This window comes from Phascolarctos cinereus, unplaced genomic scaffold (genome assembly GCF_003287225.1).
Source record: "Phascolarctos cinereus isolate Bilbo 61053 unplaced genomic scaffold, phaCin_HiC Scaffold_726;HRSCAF=1367, whole genome shotgun sequence".
Taxonomy (NCBI): domain Eukaryota; kingdom Metazoa; phylum Chordata; class Mammalia; order Diprotodontia; family Phascolarctidae; genus Phascolarctos; species Phascolarctos cinereus.
In genome coordinates, this window is record NW_027556098.1 from 27,524,520 (window position 1) to 27,546,963 (window position 22,444).

General features: G+C 38.4%; 1 protein-coding gene across 3 annotated transcripts in view; it reads right to left on the minus strand.

Annotated features, from left to right (window-relative positions):
- Nucleotides 1-2,823: 2,823 nt before the first annotated feature.
- Nucleotides 2,824-22,444, minus strand: part of LOC110212850 (regucalcin-like) — a 59,632-nt gene continuing 40,011 nt past the window's right edge. For 2 of the 3 annotated variants that reach the window (XM_078146309.1, XM_078146308.1), the window contains exons 3-7: nt 14,900-15,082; nt 14,264-14,485; nt 9,557-9,688; nt 5,603-5,757; nt 2,824-3,037 (exon numbers count right to left, since the gene is read on the minus strand). In XM_078146309.1, the coding sequence (XP_078002435.1) occupies nt 2,987-3,037; nt 5,603-5,757; nt 9,557-9,688; nt 14,264-14,485; nt 14,900-15,082 (743 nt within the window). In that variant the 3' untranslated portion in view covers nt 2,824-2,986. The remainder of the gene's footprint in view (nt 3,038-5,602; nt 5,758-9,556; nt 9,689-14,263; nt 14,486-14,899; nt 15,083-22,444) is intronic. The other variant, XM_020992956.2, reaches the window with a different exon arrangement.

The window sequence follows — 22,444 nt, forward strand, 5'->3', positions numbered from 1 at the left end:
ACTAGGAGAACAAGGAATAGTTTACCTGTCAGTTTTATGGAGAAAGGAAGAATTTATAACCAAACAAGAGACAGAGAACATTATGAAATGCAAAATGGATGGTTTTGATTACATTAAATTTAAAAGTTTTTGCACAAAGTCACTGCAACTAAGATTAGAAAGGAAGCAGAAAGCTGGGAAACAATTTTTACAGCCAATGTCTGTGATAAAGGCCTCACTTCTAAAATACATAGAGAACTGAGTCAAATTTATAAGAATACAAGTCATCCCCCAAATGATAAGTGGTCAAAGGATATGAACAGGCAGTTTTCAGATAAAGAAATTAAAGCTATCTATAGTCATATGGAAAAATGCTCTAAATCATTTCTAATTAGAAAAATGCAAATTAAAACAACTCTGAGGTACCATCATAGCTATCAGATTGGCTAACATGACAAAACAGGAAAATGACAACTGTTTGAGAAGATGTGGGAAAATTGGAACACTAATGCATCATTGGTGCAGTTGTAAACTGATCCAGCTGTTCTAGAGAGCAATTCAGAACTATGCCAGAGGTCTATAAAACTGTGCATACCCTTTTAGCCAGCAATACCACTTCTAGGTCTGTATCCCAAAGAGATCATACAAATGGAAAAAAGGTACCACATGTACAAAAATATTTACAGCAGCCCTTTTTGTGGTGGCCAAGTATTGGAAATTGAGGGGATGCCCATCAATTGGGGAATGGTTGAACAAGTTAAGGTGTATGAATGTAATGGAATACTACTGTGCTATAAGCAATAATGAGCAGGCAGACTTCAGAAAAACCTGGAAAGACTTATATGGTCTGATGCTGAGTGAAGTGAGCAGAACCTGGAGAACATTGTAGACAGCAACAGCCCCACTATGAGATGACTAACTTTGATAGACTTATGCAATTCAAGGATCTAAGACAACCTCAAAAGACTCATGATGGAAAATGCTGTCCACATCCAGAGAAAGAACTATGAAGTCTGAATGAAGATCAAAGCATACTATTTCCTTGCTTTTGTTGTTTTGTTTTGATTCTTCTTTCTTGTGGTTCTCATTGATTCTAATTCTTCTTTACAACATGACTAATGTGAAAATGTGTTTAATACAGATGTATGTGTAGAGCCTATATCAGATTACATGCTGTTGTGGAAAGGGGAGAGAGGAAGGAGGGGGAGAAAATTTAAAACTCAAAAGCTTATGGAAGTGAATGTTGAAAAAGTAAAAATAAATTAATTAATTTTTAAAAAGACATTAAGAAAAAAAAAAGAAAAAGAATAAATGGGCCTAAAAAAATCTGAAGCTTTGGTCTCTAGTCCTGGTTCATTTTTCAAAGTTAAAAGACCTTAAGGAAGGTCCTTGAATTTCCCAGACCTCAGTTTCATCACCCATAAAATAAAGGGAGTTGAATGTTCTCCAAGTATTCTGATAGTATATAGTTGTTGTGTTTCTACTTTTACAACATATTATTGGTCCTACTTGTGTGCAGTGTGGATCAAGAGTTGCCCTTAGAGTCAAGAAGACCTAGTTGGAGTCTTGCCTTTGACGCCTACTGGATGTATGTCTTCGGACAAGTCACTTAATCTCTCAATACCCCTGGCAGTTCTCCAGGACAATAAGATGCAGCACAGTTGCTCATCTCTTCTAGCCAAGGGCATTTCCTCTAAAGGAGGAATCAGGAAATCAGGAAATCATGAGTCTAGACAACAATATCTCTGATGTATTTGGAATGCAATCTATAATTATTTCATTCATTCTATGAAAAAAAATGTGATTTCCATTATAAGGCTGAGGATGAAAAAAAAAATAGGCTTAGTCCTTACTTTACAGTCATACCATATATGAACATGCACACACACTCATGCTAAGAATTCAAGCACACTACAGTAGTAGATGGGTTTAGTTGATTTATTCTTCAATTATTCAATGGATCTGCGATCTCACTAATGAGAAATCCCAACCAAATCACAGCTCAATCACACATTCATCAAACAATAAGTTGATTGATGATTTATCTACAATCAACCAACTATCATTTATTAAGTGCTACACACTGGAAATACAACTCCAAAAGTGAGATAGTTTCTACCTCAAGGAGCTTACATTCTAACGGGGAATACACCTCATATAGGGAAGTTGTGGGTAGGGTAGGCAGCTTTGGTTTATGAGAGCAAAGGAATTGGGTGGGTGACAGAATAGGGCAATAGATGGTCACATTCTTTCTGATGTGAATGGTAGTGTTATTTGATTATTGTTCCCATAATAAGGGTAAGAGGTGAAATGGAGTAGGGTGTGGGCATGATGTGAGAGTTTGTGTGTGGGCAATAAGGTAAGATATCAGTAGTAGGTTGGCCCTAGTGTCTTTCTTGGTGGATGGATAGATAGAGTGTGAGATGTGATGTGGAGCCAGGTAGACACAGTGTTTTCACTCACTCACTCACCAATCAAGACTGCTCAATCCCAGAGCAAAGTCCCAAACCTAGATGGATTAACTCCATTCATCCTGTATGGAAGTTCACTAGGCTTGGTGGATAATATGGATGCAGCAGCAGGGAAGATGGCAAGATGCCCATGCTACATCAACCTTGATGTTCTAGTGGAAGGCTAGATGAGTTCTCATCCCATACAACTTATGACCTCCTATAAATCTTTTGTAAAAGATTCATTCATTGCATGGAAATTGTGCACAGAACTATATAGGGATAGCACTTGAATATTACATTCTTATACATGCCTGCAACTGAGAACAAATGCATATTGGGACAGCAAGCAAAAACAATAAAAAGTAAAAAAAGAATATAACTGGGGGGAAACTTGTAGTGTAATGTATATATCTTTATTGTCTAAGTCTGTTAAGGAGCCATGAGAGAGGCAGAATACAAGTCCAGAACAAAGTACCACAGAGGACTGTGTGACAGGTTCCAATCCTCTGGAGTGGGGAAGACTTCTTTGTGAAGTTTTTGTGACCTGTGGGTGTTCAACCTGCAAAGGAATACTGAGGGATTCCTTTCACACCCAGGCCAGTTACCTGTTAGAATAAAATAGATTAAAATGTAAATCATTTCTGTCTCCTTTGATTCTTTGAAATCATGATGGGGAACTATGATCTAATGTGTTGATTTTAAAGCCAAAAGACACAACTGATAACAGAAATGATGTATGTGACCCACTGCTACGTATCAGCAGCAACATAGCTCAAACAACAGCCATTTTCTCAGCTGTCAAGACACCTCCCTCTCAATAAATCTGTGATATGCCCCACCTGAAAGTAGAATGCTGTCATCACAGAAACAAAAGAATCAAGCCTTTTATTTGTGAGTCACTGATAGCTGAATAAAAATGATTAAAAACTCTTTTTTTAAGACATCCTTCACTGTCTTCTTTTTTCAGTCTTGAATCACCAATCTCAAGACATCATGAGCTGTTGTCTGGACTAGTAGATAGAATGTTGGGCCTCGAGTCAGGAAGAGTCAGGGTTCCATTCCCATCTGTGGTGTTTATTAGTCATGTATTTCCAAAATAGTCAGAACAAAAGCACAAAGAGATAAAGGAATCTTCAATGCAGATACTTTGCTACTTAGATGAAAAGGCACATTTCCCAGAAAAAGATTTTTTTTTTCCTTGAGAGAAGAAACTAACACAATTGATCGAAGTCCCATCCTATGTATCAGGGCCTTCCATGCAACATCAGTCTTCAATGAGCTCCTTCTTTGAACTGCAGGAGCATTTATTGCCTGTCTCCCTTTTTTGGGGGATAATCCTATGCTGCCTCCCACTGTTACTTAACTGTTTTATTACTTTTGGAAATTCCTGCTTCCAAAACTGGATTGGAAACTAACTGAGGGCAGATACCATGTCCTCTAACATTTCATTTTTATCACACTCAGTGCTTATCCCAATGCTATGTAAGGAGCACACACTCAGTGAATATCTATTAAATGGAGAAAAAGTCATCGCCTATTCCTGGGGTACAGGAATAACACCTCAGTTTCTGAGGATATACTAGTCCCTACCTACCTACCAGGGTTGTTGTGAGGATAAACTGATGTAATATTTGTAAAGTTCTTTGCAAACCTGAAAGTGCTATATAAATGCTTTCTATTATCATTATCAAGAGAGCCAAAAAAAAGTATCAGAAAAACACCAAACAACTTCTAGAACATCTCCTATTGTTGTTGTTGTTGATTCATTTTTCAGTTGTGTCTGACTCTTCGTAACCCCATTTGGGGTCTTCTTGGCAGAGATACTGGATTCTATTACCATTTCCTTCTTCAGCTCACTTTACAGATGAGGAAACTGAGGCAAATGGCTACGTGACTAATCCAGGATCACACAGCTAGAAAGTGTCTAAAGCCAGATTTGAACTCAGGAAAATGAGTCTTCCTGACTCCAGGCCCAGCCCTCTATCCACTATGTGAAGATCTCCTAGACTTACTCATTCAAATGAAACCTACATGAAGTAGAAGGTCTATCCATATGATTAATTAAAAAGTGTAAAATAGAGAATACTTTAAAAAGAACTGTACAGCTTTATTATCAGCTACACAATATAATAGTATGGGGCCTTGGATAATTTCCAGCATATCCAATATAATGAATAACAAGGCAGAAACTCATAGACAGAAATACTACCCAAGAAACTTTTTGTGTTTCAGGGAGCATCTTTTTACTCAAGATGTGCTTACTTGGCTGTTATCTAAAAACAAGTAGCTTCTTTATGAAATGGATGCTTTGGTTTCCAGAATCTAAAACTGTAATACTAATATAATATGAGAAGGGAGCTCATCTGGTTTTGATTTTAATCTCGACCTATACTGTCTGTGTGATCCTGGATAAGTCACTTCACTCTTTATTGCTGCAGGAGATTATCTAAATTCTAAGACCATAAATTGCAGAGGTGTCAAATTGCATTGACATCAGGAGTTTCCTCACCTAATAGTTCTCTACACCAATTATATCACAGGTCTACTATCCATCCCTATACCTAATATTATTCAGTCAGAGTTAATACATACATTAAGATGTTTAAATTTTCCCCTTGAGATAGTATTAATACTAATAATTTGTTCAATAACCTCCTTTTTGATAGACAGTATAAATGTACTCTAGTCAAGTTCTTCTGGGAGTTATCAGAGATTCCTAAATCATCTTAAGAATGTGAATAATATTATTCTTTATATTATTATTCTTTACATAATAATAATGTGAGTCACTGTTGTTTAGTTGTGTCTGATTCTTCATGACCCCATTTGGAGTTTTCTTAGCAAAGGTACTAGAGGGGTTTACCATTTCCTTCTCTAGCTCATTTTACAGATGAGGAAAATAAGGCAAACAGGGTTAAGGGACTTGCCCAGGGTCACACAGCTCATAAGTATCTGAGGTTGGATTCGAACTCAGGTCTTCCTAACTCCAGGCCCAGTGTGCTATCCACTGTACCACCTAGTTGCACACTAATGTAAGTACTAAGAGCTAAATGAATACTTGCTGACTTCATATTTATATAGAATTTTAAGGTTTATAAAGTACATTTTTTATAACAGCTCAGCTGGTGGATAATTTGCTATATGAGTGAAAGGATCCATGGTCTCACTACCTTGAAAATCTGTCCTGCATGAGGTTCTCTTGTCAGTTCTTCTTGGCTCAAGCCATCAGAGGCTGAAGTGACGTAGAGTTCAGAGTAGTCCTTTCCACCAAAGCAGCAGGATGTTATCCTAGGAGTGGGCATCTTCACTGTCTGCAGTCTTTTTCCTGTAAGAATAATGGCAACAGCTGCCATTTGTATAGAGCCCTTGGGGCTCAGGGCAAGCTGTGAGAGAAATACCCTGAAATCAGCCTTTTAATTCATAGTATGATAATATGAGACAGGATAGTATAATGCAGAGGTGCCAGGCTCCTGTGTGTAGGCTAAAAGCAGCCCACAAAACTCCAAGTGTGGCCTGAATCACATTAAAATGTAACTGGGAATTGTTTAACAAAATAAATAAAAATATAATGCAACACAGATAGTTAATTTGTGGTTTTCTAAGTCAATACATGGCAGGGATCTCTTTCTATTGGAGTTTGACACCTCTGGTCTAGTGGATTGAGTGTTAGATGCCATAATCACCCAACTAGTAATTGTTTTGAGATAAGAGTTGACCCCAGGTCCCAGGCTTCCAAGTTCATCATATTATCTGCCAGCGGTACCACTCACTACTCAGGAGGTAAAACATTCCTTGTTTTGGTTACATCTGCTTTGAAAAACTTAGGAATAATGATTCCTTTATCCCTCCCCATCAGGTTGCTTACCAGGAAAGCAAAACAGCATCCTGGGCTTTTAAAATTTGTTGTTTCACTTCCCTGATGATAAGGCTGGCCTTTGGCAAAATTGTGAAGTAGGCAAATTCTGTTTTAGTTGCACTGTCTCTCCCTTTATGTACCCTTTCCCATCCCCCTTATTATCTTGTGCATCTTTCAGGACCCAGTACACTGTAGTCTCTTCTCTCTGCTTGTTTTCACAGCCTGCTTTCAATATCAGTCAGGTATATTCTAGTATAAATTTGAGTCTATATATCCTGTCTTGGGAAGTATGAAATAGTAGAAAGAAAGCTGGACTTTGAGATAGAAGACCCAAGGTCAAATACAAGACCCAGTACCTATTAGGTAGGTTATTATAGACAAGCCTGTTAACCTCTCGAAGCTCCAGTGTCCTCATCTATAAAGTAGGAATAATACTTATATATTTACCTTAAAGTGTTGTTTCAAGAAAAGCACTATATAAATGTGTTATTGTTATTTGCATTTAAGCCTTATTGTTGCTGGCAGAATGAAAGGCTTTATCCCCCATTAAACAAGTTTTGGGCATCAGAGACCAGGTGGGGGAAATGCTTTTTGTGAGGTAAGGTGTCCTTCCTGGTACTCCTAGAATTATACCACCTCTTTTACCTTCCAGAAGAATTTTCCTATGGGAAGACTCCCCATTCAAAATCATGAGATTGTGGCTGCAACTAAAAGAGACTTAACCATGGTCATAAGTACTAAGGGAAGCATTCACTATTTAGCATTTTAGTATTTAGAGAAGTAACCTAGTGTATTGGAAAGACCTCTGGACTTGGAGTCAGAAAGGAACTGGGTTTGATTCCAGCCTCTTGACCAAATTCAAGTTAGGGATGTGAATGTGGCTAATAAGTCATTTAAACCTCTCTGGGGCTGAGATACCGTTAAGTGTTAAACTCACTGCAAGCAGGGATTGTTTCGTTCTACTTATTTATATCAGCATCTTGCACAGTGCCTGGAACACTTAAAAAATTCTTGCTGATCAACTTAAACTCAAATTAGAAACCCCTCTACGACATACCCTTTAAGGCTTTGCTTTAAGACGCCCAAGAAAGATTTTCAGGAAATAATGAAGAGCAAAATGAGCAGAACTAAGAGAACATTATATACAGTAACAGCAATATTACTTTAAGAAAGAATTTGAACAAATAAATTATTTTGACTGTTATAAATACCCAAATTAACTATAAAGGACATGTGAAGAAAACACTATCTGCATCCAGAGAAAGAACTGATAAATAGAAGTATGTGTAGAATAATTTTACATCTATATACCTATTTGCGTCTAATGGTGGCCATCTCTAGGGCCAGGAGGGAGGGAAGGAAGGGAAAAAAAGGCATTTATGTGATAATTTTGTTATAGATTTAAAAGGAATAGCAAGTTATACATAGTAGATTTTCAGTTTCACGTGCAATCATCTTTTTATTATACTGTTATAGAAATGCTTGTTTTATTCCACAAATTAAAAATAAAATATTTTTAAAAGACCTTCAAGAAGGGGAAAAGGAAGAGAACAAACATTTATTAAACATCTATTATGTTCCAGACACTGTACTAAGCACTTTACAAATATGATCTCATTTGATCTCACTGCTTCCTGTTGTGTCCATTCTACTGTGAGATGGTTCTTATTATTAGAAAGTTTGTCCTTATCTCAAGCTAAAATTTGCCTCCTTAATTTCCACCCATCGCTTTTAGTTTTACCCTTTGGGGCCAAGCAGAAAAAGGTTAATCTTTCTGCATGCCAGCTCTTCCTATACAGAAGCAGTGATTGTATCCCTTTACTCTCTTGTTCTCCAGTCCAAACATCTCCCAAGTTCTTTCATTTGGCACAATCTTTAAGCCTGACTCTTCAACCTCTTCTGAATGCTTTGTAGTTTGTCAGTCCTTTTAGGTAAATATAATTCAAAACACAGGAAGTAAGGGGTCTATATCCACAAAAGTTCCAAGCTCCTGGCTAGTTACAAGATGCAAAAGCCACCTGAATGCTCTTTTCTAGTACCTGCCTTGCTAAAGCTAAAACAAAATGTCTCAGATGCATACCACCAGATGGCAGAGCGACTGTGTTAGTCCCAATTTTTAAAATTCCATATACAAAAATGCAGCATACAATACAGACAAACTCACAGGTATTCACTTTATAAAAAAGAGTCTTCATTTTATCATTTAAAAAATTTTTTCAGAATTTGCTGTGAGGAACAAATAAATTAATGGATGCAAAGCACTTTGTAAACCATAAGGTGCTATCTAATTTGAGTTATTATTGTTGCTGTTGTTGTTCATCTTTCATTTCCAAAGAGGACCAATGACATCACAGGGTGATGTCTTGACTTGTGCATTAATTGGATTTAAGTGACATAGGGTTCACAAAGTCATTGGCCTCACTCTGTCTTCGAAAGTCATCAAAGTCCAATGGCAAGACAAAAGTCAGAATGAGTGGCCATGGCCCAGGAGGCAGTGGATGACCTCAGCATCTTTGAGGTCTCACCAAGCTCTAAGCACTCCACAGCACCTGCTTCAGCCACCTTTATGACTGAGAACAAATTGTTCTAAGCATCTTCACATGCTTGGGGTAGACATCCCAACTAACACACATCCTAACTCACCCACAGGTTTGAGGCTTGTCGGTCCCCCTCAACCTGGTTTAGCCCATCTGCTGAGATGGTTTTACCTGGGTATGGCTGCTGCACATGCTACAGCTTCTTGGAGCTACAGGTGGGAGTTGAATGCCAAGTAGACACCAAAGGTGAATGAGTGACCCTGAAAAGAGTTCAGTAAGCCCTCATACCAGAGATACTAACCCTCCCTGAATACCCCATATGCCTCTGTTTATTATTATTATTATTATTATTATTATTATTATTATTATATTATTATATTTTGAACATAATAGATGCTCAATAAATATTTGTTGAAATGTGAAAAAATAGCCACGTTCTTCAGTGAATTTAAAATTTGATCAGATTTATGGGAAAATCATTTTACTTGTGACTTCTGAGGGACATTGGTCCATAAAGGCAAAATAAATAAATAAATAAATCCTATAAGAAAAATGAAAGGCTGCAAGAGTAGTGAGGACAAGTATGATTTGACAAATCAGTGACTATTACCTTATTTCTGTCTCTCTGAAGTTGGCATACCAGCATGCCAGTTCCACTTGGAAATGCCTACAGCCCATTCCAAAAACATTCCACGTCTGACATTTTCAGAATTTCATTTGCAATAGTTTACCTGTCTCGGGGTCCAAACGTATTATTCTTCCAGCATCAATGCAGGCCACCCACAGCTTCCCTTCAGTGTCAATGCACATACCATCAGGCATGCTTTCTTCCTCTTCCAGCTTATAGATAAGTCTTCTATTGTCTATAAAAGAAGAACAAGGATGGAGATTTTTATAAAATCATAGACTTATAAAATCTCATTGTTGGAAGGGTCCTCAAAGGTGAGCTATCTTGGGAAAATGTCATTAAGTGGCACCCCATACCTCCATGAAAGTTAGGCTAGATTTTCCTTAAAAGGTATGGAAACTGTCCTTGAGATATGATTGACTCAGGAGATTAAAGCTTACAATCACAGGTCATTAAGCGTATTCTACTGAATCAGTGCTTTATCCTGGATGAACACACCTCTGTTCTGAACGTCCTTCTGCTCTGGCAAAGTAAACCTCCTTTTGGTAACTGTTAGCTAGATTTCTAGCATCTGATTTCATTCCAATTTCAAATGCAAACTTCCTGGATCTGAGTCAGGCCCAGCCCATTACACCAACTTGTATCCAAAACATGAATCCCATTTACAAGAACCCTGACAATATCAATCTCCACTTAAATACCTCCAGTGATGGGAAACTTACCACCTTTCAAAGCAGCCAGTCCCATTTTGGGATAATTCTAATTATTAGGAAAATGTTTTCCTTAAAGCTGAGTCAAATTCCACCTTCCCTGGAATTTCTACCCTTTGAGACCAAGAAGAGTAACACTGTTTCCTCTTTCAGGTGACTGATCTTCTGTACTTGAAGACATATTTCTTTCCTCAAACTTCTTTCTTTCCTAATTTCTTTTCTCCACAATTCCAATAAGTTTAATTGATCCTCACATGGCGTGGTTTGTGGCTCTCTACCTGTCCTGGTCACTCTCTGGATTTACTTTAAACTCCTCCATATCCCTTTTCCAATCTGGTGTCCCATGATTTTACTTGAGATGTGGTCTGACCAATGCTTTCTGTGATTGCGCCTAAAATTGAATTATCTTTGTTGGCCACTGCATCATTCATTCAGAGTTTAGTACCAACACTGCTGCTGCACTCCTCAAGATCTTTTTCCATGAACTAATTTCTCACCATGTCCACTCCCATCTTCCCATCCATACCTCTTTGAGGTATAGACCTACTAGTGGACAAAGGGTATAGTTTGATAGCTCTTGAGGTATAGCTATAAATTGCTTTCTAGTATGGTTGGACCACTCCACCAACAGTGTATTATAATACCTGTTTTTGCACAGCTCCTCCAGCATTTGTCATCTTCCTTTTTCATCAGCTTAGCCAATCTGGTAGGTGTGAGATGGTACCTCAGAGTTGTTTTAATTTACAGTTCTCTAATTATTAACGATTTAGAAGATTTTTTTCATATCGTTATTGATAGCTTGGGTTTCTTCTTCTGAAAACTGCTTATTCACATCCTTTGACCATTCATCAATTAGGGAATAGCTCTTATTCATGTAAATTTCCTTCAGTTCCCTGAGAAATGAGACCTTTATCAGAGAAACTTGCTGCAAAGATTTTCCCCAATTTCTTGCTTCTCTTCTAATTTTAGCTGCAATAGTTTTGTTTGTGAAAAATCTTTTTTTAAATTTTGTGAGTCAAAATTGTTCATTTACCTCCTTTGAAGCTGTCTCTTGTTTGGCCATGAATTCTTTCCTATCTATAGATCTAGCAGGCAATTTCTTCTATGTTCTTCTGATTTGCTTATGTTATTACCCTTTATGTCTAAATCATTTATTGCTTATTTTAGTACACGGTGCATCACTCGTTCTTTTAAAATGATGGAGACTTCCATTTGGTTTTGTGAGTCTTTTAAGGAAACTCAGGTTGAAGTATTTTGGAGGAAGAGGATTAACTCTTTTAGAAGTGAAATATATTCCTGCTGTCTCACTAAATCATGGGAATTGTAGCTCCTTCAATGTCAATTACTTTCCTGAATAAGTAATGTATGTTTTGCTGCTTGTTGGAAGACTCTAAATATTTACAGTGAGTGGAGTCATTAATACTTCTAGGTAGAGCTAAAATGAGCTAGGTTATAATTTTTTCAGAGACAGAATCTGTACAGAGGAATACGCCAGAGATATAGGAACAATTATTGAGAATTCTCAAGATCGACTTCAGTCTGAGTGCTGAAAGCATAGGGTTTGGCTCTGTTTTCTTACTCCTTCCTCTATTTCTATACCACCAATAAGTAAGAAAACAGAGCCAGACCCCAAGGGAGCAGCTAGGTAGTGCAGTGATAGAGCACCAGCCCTGGATTCAGGAGGACGTGAGTTCAAATCGGGCCTCAGACACATAACACTTACTAGCTGTGTGACCCTGGGCAAGTCACTTAAGCCCATTGCCTAGCAAAAGAAAAAAAAAGAAGAATAAAACCCAAGTCTAGCATCTTTCCTATTGTTAGGTTGAACTATTGTTTAAATCTTGTGTAGTTGTTTAACTTTTTACCTGTATGTTTTGTTTCCCTGGTTAGACTGTGAGATACAATTAAGGCAGGGTCCCCTTTTTTGTCTCTCTTTGTATTCCCAAGGCTTAGCACAATTCTTGGCATATAGTAGGCACTTAATAAATGCTTATTGACTGACTCACAATCATTCCTTCCTCCTTCCCTCCTTCCCTTCCTTCCTTCCTTCCTTCCTTCCTTCCTTCCTTCCTCCTTCCTTCCTTCCTTCCTTCCCCCTCCTTCCTTCCCTCCTTCCTTCCTTCCTTCCTTCCTTCCTTCCTTCCTTCCTTCCTTCCCTCCTTCCTTCCCTCTTCCTTCCCTCCTTCCTTCCCTCCTTCCCTCCTTCCTTCCCTCCTTCCTTCCTCCTTCCTTCCCTCCTTCCTTCCCTCCTTCCTTCCCTCCTTCCTTCCCTCCTTCCTTCCTCCTTCCTTCCTCCTTCCTTCCTTCCTTCCTTCCCTCCTTCCTTCCCTCCTTCCTTCCCTCCTTCCTTCCCTCCTTCCTTCCTTCCTTCCTTCCTTCCTTCCTTCCTTCCTTCCTTCCTTCCTTCCTTCCTTCCTTCCTTCCTTCCTCCCTTCCTTCCTCCCTTCCTTCCTCCCTTCCTCTCTCTCTCTGCCTCACCTAGCCTAGAAGTTCAACATGCACCCACAGGCCTAATGTAAGAGCTCTTTGGCATGGATGCCTTGACCTTCTCACTTGAATCTGTTCACTCTTCCTTAGAGGGTGAGCCCCCAGGGGCTCACAATATTGGTGCCAGACTTAGTGTGGACACTCAGTCTGCTTTAGCCCAGTGTAATTCAGAACTCCAGAGAGCACATGATCCATCAGCCTCAGCTGCTCCAGGAACAGAGATTACAATACCACTCCCAGTCATTTTTCTGTTCAATTTAACAAGCATGTATTATACAATAAACCTGTATGTACTAAGGAAGAACAAATTAGAAAAACAGACTGAGTCAAAGAATATTATTCAGAAAAACATGACCACTGATCTCAAGTGTCTTTAGCTCTGTAACAACACATCAAAGCAATATTCTTTGATGTTTCATAACAATGGGAGTTGTGAATTTTCCATTGCTATCTGGGTAAACCAGTTATCTTAGTTAGATGAAGAAAAGTACACACATAGACTCACAGAATTTTAACCCTAAAAGTGAATTCAGAAGTTATTTAATCCAACCTTCATTTTACAGATTAAAACAAACAAAACAAAAACAAAAAAACCCTTTCCTAGAAATATAACATGACTCACTAAGTTCAAATAGCTAGTTAGTAGTAGAGCCAGAGCTCAAACTCAGATCTTCTAACTGTAAGCTCAGCCCTCCTTCTACTACCCAAGCATTGCCACAGCATGTCACACCCGTGGCCTGGGCAGTGCATGCTCTGTATATCACAATACAATGAAGGAACATTATCTTCCAAGGAATTGTGGTCCTTTTGATGAGGACGGCCTTGCTCATTGGCTTGAAGGCAGCTACCCATCTCATGGCCACCAACAAGATTTCCCTGCCCTAAATTATCTCCCCCATCAACTTGGGGAATGAGGATAAAAGGAGACTCTTTAATTCTATAATTAAAACCTAAAGTGAAAATAGTCCTGGAGGAAGTATTAAATGGACAAATTCATACTAAGGTTAAAAAAAGAGACTTTTCAAAATGTGGGTTTTACTAGGGGAAGGGAAACAGAGGACCTGAGGATACTGGGTACTTTAAATCAGGTAAAGTAGGCCGAGAGAGCCTATGAATGGATATACATGTCTGCAACAGGAGTTTTGTTTTTGTTTCTTTCTCAATTGAGGGGGAAGTGGGAAGGAGCAAAGGTGGATTTTCATTGATTAAAAAAAAATAGAATTCAATTAAATTTAAAAAAATTTACCTGCTTCACAATTTGTCCTGTGTCCAGGTTTATACCATGGTAGCTACATCAAGGGTACTGCATGAATCCTAAAGTACTGGGAGGTTGTCTTAATAGTCCATCATAGTTCTGCTACACACTAATTTATCAAAACCATCTTTGAATCTGTTTCTATTTTTTTTCAATCACCTCTTAGGGCAATGAGTTCCATAAATTTATTATCATCCACATGAATTATTTGTCCTAAGTGAACCATTTGCAAGCTTTCCTGCCCTTCTCTCCATTGCTGCCTTGAAGAACAAGTCCATGTTCATGTCATCTGTACCCGCTGGCTTAATAAGAGTGTCTTTCCAGGATTCCTGAAATAAAAAGGACCATAAGATCCTACCCATACCGATCTTCCCTGACGGTAGATCATAGTCAAAGGCATGCACAGCATATGTCAGGCTATCAATGTGGTAGAACACTTGGTGATCCAGAGACCAGTCCAATCCATTGCAGATGCTCAGCTGGCCCAACTGCTTCATCACAGAGCAATCCGAATAGAGAGTATAGAGAGACCCTTGTTGTTTCTCCCATACTCCTGGGCTAGATTCCTCAGCCATTGTACCTGCGGGGATCAATCAGTCAGTCAACATTTGTTAATCACTTAGTGTGTGCTAGATACTAGGAAATCAAAGATGAAAAATAGAGACGCAGTGTGCCATAATGGCTAGTCAGCAAGCCCAGGGTTCAAATCTTGCCTTAGATACTTGCTAGTATCTAAACGAGAAGTGTTTGGACTTGGAATAATATTAAACTAAATAAAAATTGTTTCTGGCAGACTTAGGCCTGAAGCTCAGCATACTATATCAATTTTTTTGACACAAGTTGCTTCATCTTTCTGAGACTCAGTTTCCTCATCTGTAGGACAGGGATAATAATATTTTCACTACCTATCTCACAGGGTTATTGTGAAGAAAGCAGTGAGGCAACTTTAAGAAACAGTCTAAATAGGAGTCATTATTACTATTTCCATCCTTACCAGCCACAAATCTTCCAGCAGGGTCTACTTTGCCATCATTGAACCTGTTGTTTGGTTTATCCTGTTCGAGGTAAGAAACAGTTGTCACTGATTGGTCTTCCCAGTTCAAGAGGCCAAACCGTGTTCCAAGGGCTACAACATAGTCCCCACACTCTCGGAGAGCCACACATCCTACCCGGGCATCTGCAAGAAACACAAAGGAGCAGACATAGTGGTGAGTTATGCAGTGCTATGGAAGGGTACCTGTTTAAGTTGTTTAAGTTTCCGTCAATACATGGTGAATGTAACAGTATTACAAATTAATGAAACCTGTTTTAAGTCTCATTGTCAATGTGAACTGATGAAAATCTTTCATATGTAACATTTCTTTAGTGTGTAGGAAGTAAATACCTGTCCCATTAAATAAATATTTATGTCCTCCCCACTCTCTTCTGCTTTGCCTTCTCTTCTTCAAGTTAAATATTCCTAGTTCAATTGATCCATCTTTATATTGTATGGTTCCAAGTCTCCTCATCCTTTTGGTTGTATTTCTCTGGATAACTTCCACCTTGTCAATGTCCCTTGCAAAATGTGGTATCCACAGCGGGCTACAAAGCTCCAGATATGATCTAACCAGGATAGGATACTATCTAAATACTATGCTTTTGCAACCAGTAGTTTAATGCAGTGTGAACAGGGCTTCTCTGCTTAATTCCAGCCAAACACATGTGTTTACTCAGGGCTTGGTGCTTAGGGATTACAAAATTCTTGGCTGATATTAACCAGTCATGTGTGACTCAGGACTAAAGGGTGCTTTGGGCATGATGAAGGAATCCCCTTATTAATCACTGAGCCAGAGGAACTGATGATTAGTGGACCATTAATAGAGAATTGAACCATCTTCATTCATTTCTTTCTCTTCCTTACAACAATGCATGTGAGTTCTCGGCAATCTTCTTGCTGCAGAGATGAAGGCCTGTCGCCCTTTCCTACCCACCTCCTCCCCTATAGTGACCACTCCTGCATGGCCATGGGAGATAGAACAAGAACACTCAACTAGGTGAACTCGAGCCCGAGCTTCTGTCTGCCAGTTCTACTTTGTTATTATTTGTTTAATAGGAAATGACCAAACAGTGATTTTGAGATGGTCCAGCGCTGTGAGTTGGAGAGGTTAGATCCAGGGTCCATCAATTAAGATGACTGGAGGTAAAGGGAATTTCTTCATTTGAGAAGATGACCACTGATGAGAGACTGGGCCCAAGCCCTGGTCTGCCTTGCCAGAAGACATGGACCCGAAGTTATTTGGACCTTGCGGAGCCTAAATAAAATTTAGCAATGCCCATTGAGCAGTTCCACAAAATATTTCATGCTCCAGTGTTTAAATCTCAACCTTCCAGCAGAGTTTAATAGTAGTTAATACTATTGCTTGTTTAAGTTGTTTAAGTTTCTGTCAATACATGGTGAATGTAATAGTATTACAAATTAATGAAACCTGTTTCAAGTCTTATTGTCAATGTGAACTGATGAAAATCTTCCACATATAATATTTCTTTAGTGTGTAGGAAGTAAATACCTGTCCCATTAAATAAATACCAATCCATACCTGATTTATGTTGCACACTGTATACTTTTTTACTCCTTACTTTGGGGAGAATTCAGATATGAAGCAAACCTACATTTAAGTAATTTTTCCTTGGGGTGCAAAGAGCCTAACCCTCTTGTTAGAGGCCAGAGTCTCCCAGTACTGAAGTTCATCCAGTCACCAAGTAAGTAGTCCAGAATTGAGAGGGTCCCCTTAGGGAGAGAGAAAAGAGAGAGAGAGAGAGAGAGAGAGAGAGAGAGAGAGAGAGAGACAGACAGACAGACAGACAGACAGACAGACAGACACAGAGACAGAGAGAGATGATTATGCAGTACCCTAATCCCTAAGCTCCCAGGAGTGGTTTATTCATTGTTAGACTCCTATTAATGTAGTCCAAGATTACATTAGTTTTTTCATTTACCATGCTATGATGCAGAATTTTATGGAGGTTTTTTTTTGTGTGTGTGAACTTTTTTTGGGGGGGATTTTAATTTTAAAATGTAAATAACATTTTATTTTTTCCAATTTCATGTAAAGACAGTTTTCAGCATTCATTTTTTAATAAGATTTTTGAGATCCAAATTTTTCTCCCTCTCTCTCCCTTCCCTCCTCCCCAAGACAGCAAGCAGTGTTATATAGGTTATACATATACAATTATGTAAAACCTGTTTCCCATGTGAGCTGCTGTTGTACTCATGCTTCCCTGTACTTGTGTACAGTGGAGTCACGCTGCACCAAAGGATGCGTTTCTAAATTCAGTACAAAAGGCATAAAATCACATAAGATAGTAATTACCCTAGGAAGTCCTTGAAATCACCTATAAAAAATAGTTGTTGTTCAGTCATGTCCAACTTTTTGTGACCCCCTGGACCAGTGGTGGGGAACCTGCATCCTTGAGGTCACATGTAACCTTCTAGATCCTTGGGTGTGGCCTTTTGACTGAGTCCAAGTTTTATAGAACAAATCCTTTTAAGGGGATTTGTTCTGTGAAGTGTGGATTCAGTCAAAGAGCTGCACTGGAGGACATAGAGGACCACATGTGGCCTCAAGGCCACAGTTCAACACCCCTGGCTGGGACCACACTGTCCATGGGGTTGTTTTGGCAAAGACACTGGAGTAGTTTGCCATTTCCTTTTCTAGCGTATTAAAGCAAATAGAAGTTAATTAACTTCCCCAGGGTTACACAGCTAATAAATGTCTGAGGCCAAATTTGAACTCGGGTCTTCCTGACTCCAGGCCCAGTGCTTTATCTACTGAGTCATCTATCTGCTGTAAAATATAGTACAGTATCTTTAAATAGTTGTGTCTGGGAAGAGGTTCAGGTCTCTTCAAAGAAGGCAGCTTGTATCAGAGAACAGGTGGATCCAAAATGGTTGCTATAGAAAAATTGAAAGTAAGTTTAATTTTTTTTTAATAACACCTCATATCAAAACTTTTACTCAAATAGAAGAAAACAGAAAATAGGCAAAGACTTAGTTGGCCGGAAAACTGATAATCGTAGGGAAAATACTCTTGAAAAGGATTTATGTATGTGTGATTACATAAGAGTGTGATCTCACTGTCACACATCTGTTACTTCTTCGTACTTCATCATGAGACAAGAGAGGGCACCAACAAGTCAAGAGGACACAAGGGCCATTCTAGTTCACTAGGAATGTTAGAAAGAACAACTGAGGCAGTCTCTCTCATTATCTCTATCAGCTTGGTCTGTCAGTATGGTGAAGAGGAGATTCTAAAATAATATGGGGCATGGGGGATGCTCACAGCACAAAAGGGCCTAGCTGAGACCTGCTGAGGGAACAGCACATTCACCTCTCCCATCTCAACACTCATTCTGAGACATAAATTAAACTTGACTAAGTTAAATGCATCTATGATTTGATTCCTTCATAGATGATTTTTTTTTAAAGCCCAAGTTTGGATTTTTAAAGTTTATTCCTATTGAATTTTACCTTACTAGCTTCAGCCAACATCGTGATCTATCATCCAGTGTGTTAGCTATCCTTCCCTGCTTTTTGTCATCCACAAATTTCATGTGCATATCATCAATTCCTTCATTTAAATACACGGTTTTTAAAAACAGTTAAACCAAATAAAGCCAGGTAGATATGGATTCCCAAACACTAGCTGTCATCCATCTCTTTAACATTATCAGAGCTTTGCCTTCTTCTGTATTAACTCTTAATGAAAAAATATGGATTTGTTCTATTTTTCAATTTTTCTATCCTCTTTTCTTTTTTTAGATTCTGAACTTAAGAAATAAAATAAGCATTTCCATAACAAAGTGGAATAGAAGAAAAAAAGAGGATTGCACCTGAAATTGCTATCTCTTTTAAATATACAACAAAGTTATTATACAGCTTTCTCTTTTTCCCCTCCCTCCCCCTCACTCTAGAGCTGTCTACCATTAGACACAAATATGTATGGGGCGGGGGGAGGCTCATTGACGGGGGGGGGCAGGTTGAGTTCTTTCTCTGGCTGCAAACATTTTCTTTCATAGGACCTCTGCTGTTAATTTGGCCATTTATAATAGTCAGAATGACTTGATCACTCCAAGTTATTCTTAAAACAATATTGCTGTTACTGTATACAATATTCTCTTGGTTCTGCTCATTTTCCTCTTCATTATTTCATGTAGGTCTTTCCATGTTTTTCTAAAATCATAAAGCTCATCATTTCTTATATAAGAGTAATATTCCATCACAAACATATACCACAGTTTGTTTAGCCATTCCCCAATTGGTGGGCATCCTCACAATTTCCAGTTCTTCACCTTCACTCTTCACAAAGAGAGCTGCTATGAATATTTTAGAACATATAGGTTCTTTTCCTTTTCCCTTAATCATCTTGGGAAACAGACCTAAAAGTGGTATTGCTGGGTCAAAGGATATAGACAGTTTAATAACACCTTGGATGTAATTCCAAATCACTCTCCAAAATGACTGGATCAGCTCACAGATTCACCAACAATGAACTGAAGTCCTAATTTTTCCACATCTCTCCACTTTTCTATGGAGAAGGAAACTTCTTGCTAATCTTTCAAAATACAAAGACCAGGGGCAGCTAGGTGGTGCAGTGGATAGAGCACTGGCCCTAGAGTCAGGAGGACCTGAGTTCAAATCCAGCCTCAGATACATAACACCCACTAGCTTTGTGACTCTGGGAAAGTCACTTAACCTGAATTGCCTTACCAAAAAAAAAAGATTACAAAATATAAAGACCATCTTCAGGATTCTCTAACCATTGAATTGTTCAATTTCAGTTATGATGCATTTGTTTTGTCTTTGACGTCACTCCTTAATACAGCCTTCATTAAGCTGGTGGGACAAAGTCTCACAACATTAGAGACAAAAGACATTTTCCAGAACGAGTTCTGGTCCCTTTCTCCCTACAAATATCAATCAATCAATCAGCAAATATTTATCAAGCGCTTACTCTGTGCCAGGAACTATGCTAGATATAGAGGACTGAAGTACAAAGAATGATAGGATTCCTACTCCCAAGGAGCTTCCATTTAAAGTACAGGTTCCCTACAGGCCAACAAGCAAGAATCTGATTGCCTCCAATTTCACCATCAAGACTTGCTAATGCTTTCTTTAGACTCACAAACACCTGCTCCCTTCCTTTCTTCAACAACACACCATCAATAATAAAAACTAGCATTTATACAGAGCTTTAAATTTGCAAAGTGCTTTACATCTGTTAAATTGCTTGATCTTCACAATAACCTTGTGAGATATGTACTATTATCTACATTTCACAGTTGAGGAAACTGAGGCAGACAAGTTAAGTGACTTACTCAGGGTCACACAGGATTTGAACTCAAGTCTCAGACCCTCATGAATTTCTGAAAAGGATCATTCAACCAATAAGTTAACCACTAGGTAGGTACTTTGCCCAAAGATAATATAAAAGTAGAAGACAGAGTCCTTCTCCTTAAGAGACTTACAATCTAGTTGGGAGAGGTGGTGTTATTGTTCTTGTTTGTCCTTCATTCTTTTTTTAAAATTTATTTTATTAATTTATTTTGATTTGTCAACAATCACTTCCATATGCTTTTGAGTTTAAGATTTTTGTCCCCTTTCCTCCCCACCACCCTCCCCAAGATAGAATACAATCTGATATGGGCTATACATTTACATTCCTATTAAACATATTTTCACATTAGTGATGTTGTAAGTAAAAATTAAAACCAATAGGAGGAGCCATCAGAAAGAGTTTGTCCTTCATTCTTGAGAGAGGACATCAGGAGAGCGATGTCCTGACTTGCAAGTGAGTTGGATTTAAGTGAGGCAGAGCTGTACAAAGTCATCAGCCTCACTCTGTCCTCCAGGGTCATCGGAGTCCAGAGCAAGACACAGGTCAAGACCACTGGCAATGGCCCCAGATGTAGTAGGAGACCCTGGCATTTTTAAGCTAAAGTCTTTCCCAGGTTCTAGCCAGAATAGAAACAATTGCTATTTGCACTCACTCTGAGACATCAAAACCCAAACAATAAGCGAGTGAGGCTTGGGCTGGGACTTATTGGCCAGTTAGTGGGAACCAGATTTGGGGTTAAAAGTATAGTCAAGTAGCTCCACTTCAATCACCACGGGCCTTAACAAAGTCTGGTTTTCCAGAACTATATTTCAAAGAATCATAAATGAAAATTATATGAAATAAAAGAGTTAATTGTTCCAGTTTAAAAAAAAAAAGATAGAACAAATAGAGAAGAAAAAAAAATCTAGCCCCTAAACCCTGAGATTCCTTGCAAATATAAGAGATAAAAATTGATATTTCTTTGGACAGAGCACCCACATGAAAGAATATGACTCCCCACATAGACAGAGGGGAAAAAGGGGAGAGGTACTGATAATAATATGAAAAGAGCAATTAGAGAACAATATATACATATAATCAGAATACACATATAAAATTAAGTGCTCACATGTACAAAACTATTTATAGCAGCAATTTTTGTGGTGGCAAAGAATTGGAAATCAAAGGAATGTCCATCAGTTGGGGAATGGCTGAACAAGTTGTGGTATACGAATGTAATGGAATACTATTGTGCTATAAGACATGATGAGCAGACAGATTTCAGAAAAACCTGGAAAGACTTACATGAACTGATGCTGAGTGAAGTGAGAAGAACCAGGAGAACATTATACACAGTAACAGCAAAATTGTGTAATGACCAGCTTTGATAGACTTAGCTCTTCTCAGTAATACGATGATCTAAGACAATTCCAAAGTACTCATGATGGAAAATGCTGTCCACACCCAGAGAAAGAACTATGGAGTCTGAATGCAGATTAAAGCATACTATTTTCTCTCTCTCTCTTTTTTTTTTTGTAGTTTTTCCCTTTTGTTTTGATTCTTCTTTCACAATATGACTAATGTGGAAATATGTTTAAGATGACTATACATGTATAAACTGTATCATATTCTTTGCCATCTTGGGGAGGGGAGGAGTGGAGAGAGGGAGGGAGAAAAAAATTTGAAACTCAACATCTTATAAAAGTGAATGCTGAAAACTAACAATAAATTTTTAAAAATTTTAAAAATAAAATTAAGTGCTCAGTTGTATGGCACAGACTAGATGTGCCTTTGGAGTTTAGAGGGCAGCTAGAGGCTTATTTCAAGAGCCATCTTCTGCATGGGCTTTCCTGGTCCTCTCAAGAGTTAGTGCCTTTCCCCCTTGAAGGTTACCTTGTATCTGCTTCCTAAGTGTTTTGTATGTACGACTGTATACGTACATGCTGTCTTCTGGATTAGAATCAATCAATAAAGCAACCAGTATTTATTAAGCACTTACTGTATACCAGGCACTGTGCTAGGCTCTGATGATACAAAGACAAAAATGATGCAGTCTGCTCTCCAGGAGTTTATATGCTGTGGATTAAATGTAAGAATGTAAGCTCCATGAGGGTAGGGATTATTTCACTTTTATTGTTGTATCCCCAGAACACGTGCTAAATCAGCACTTACCAATTGCTTTTTTT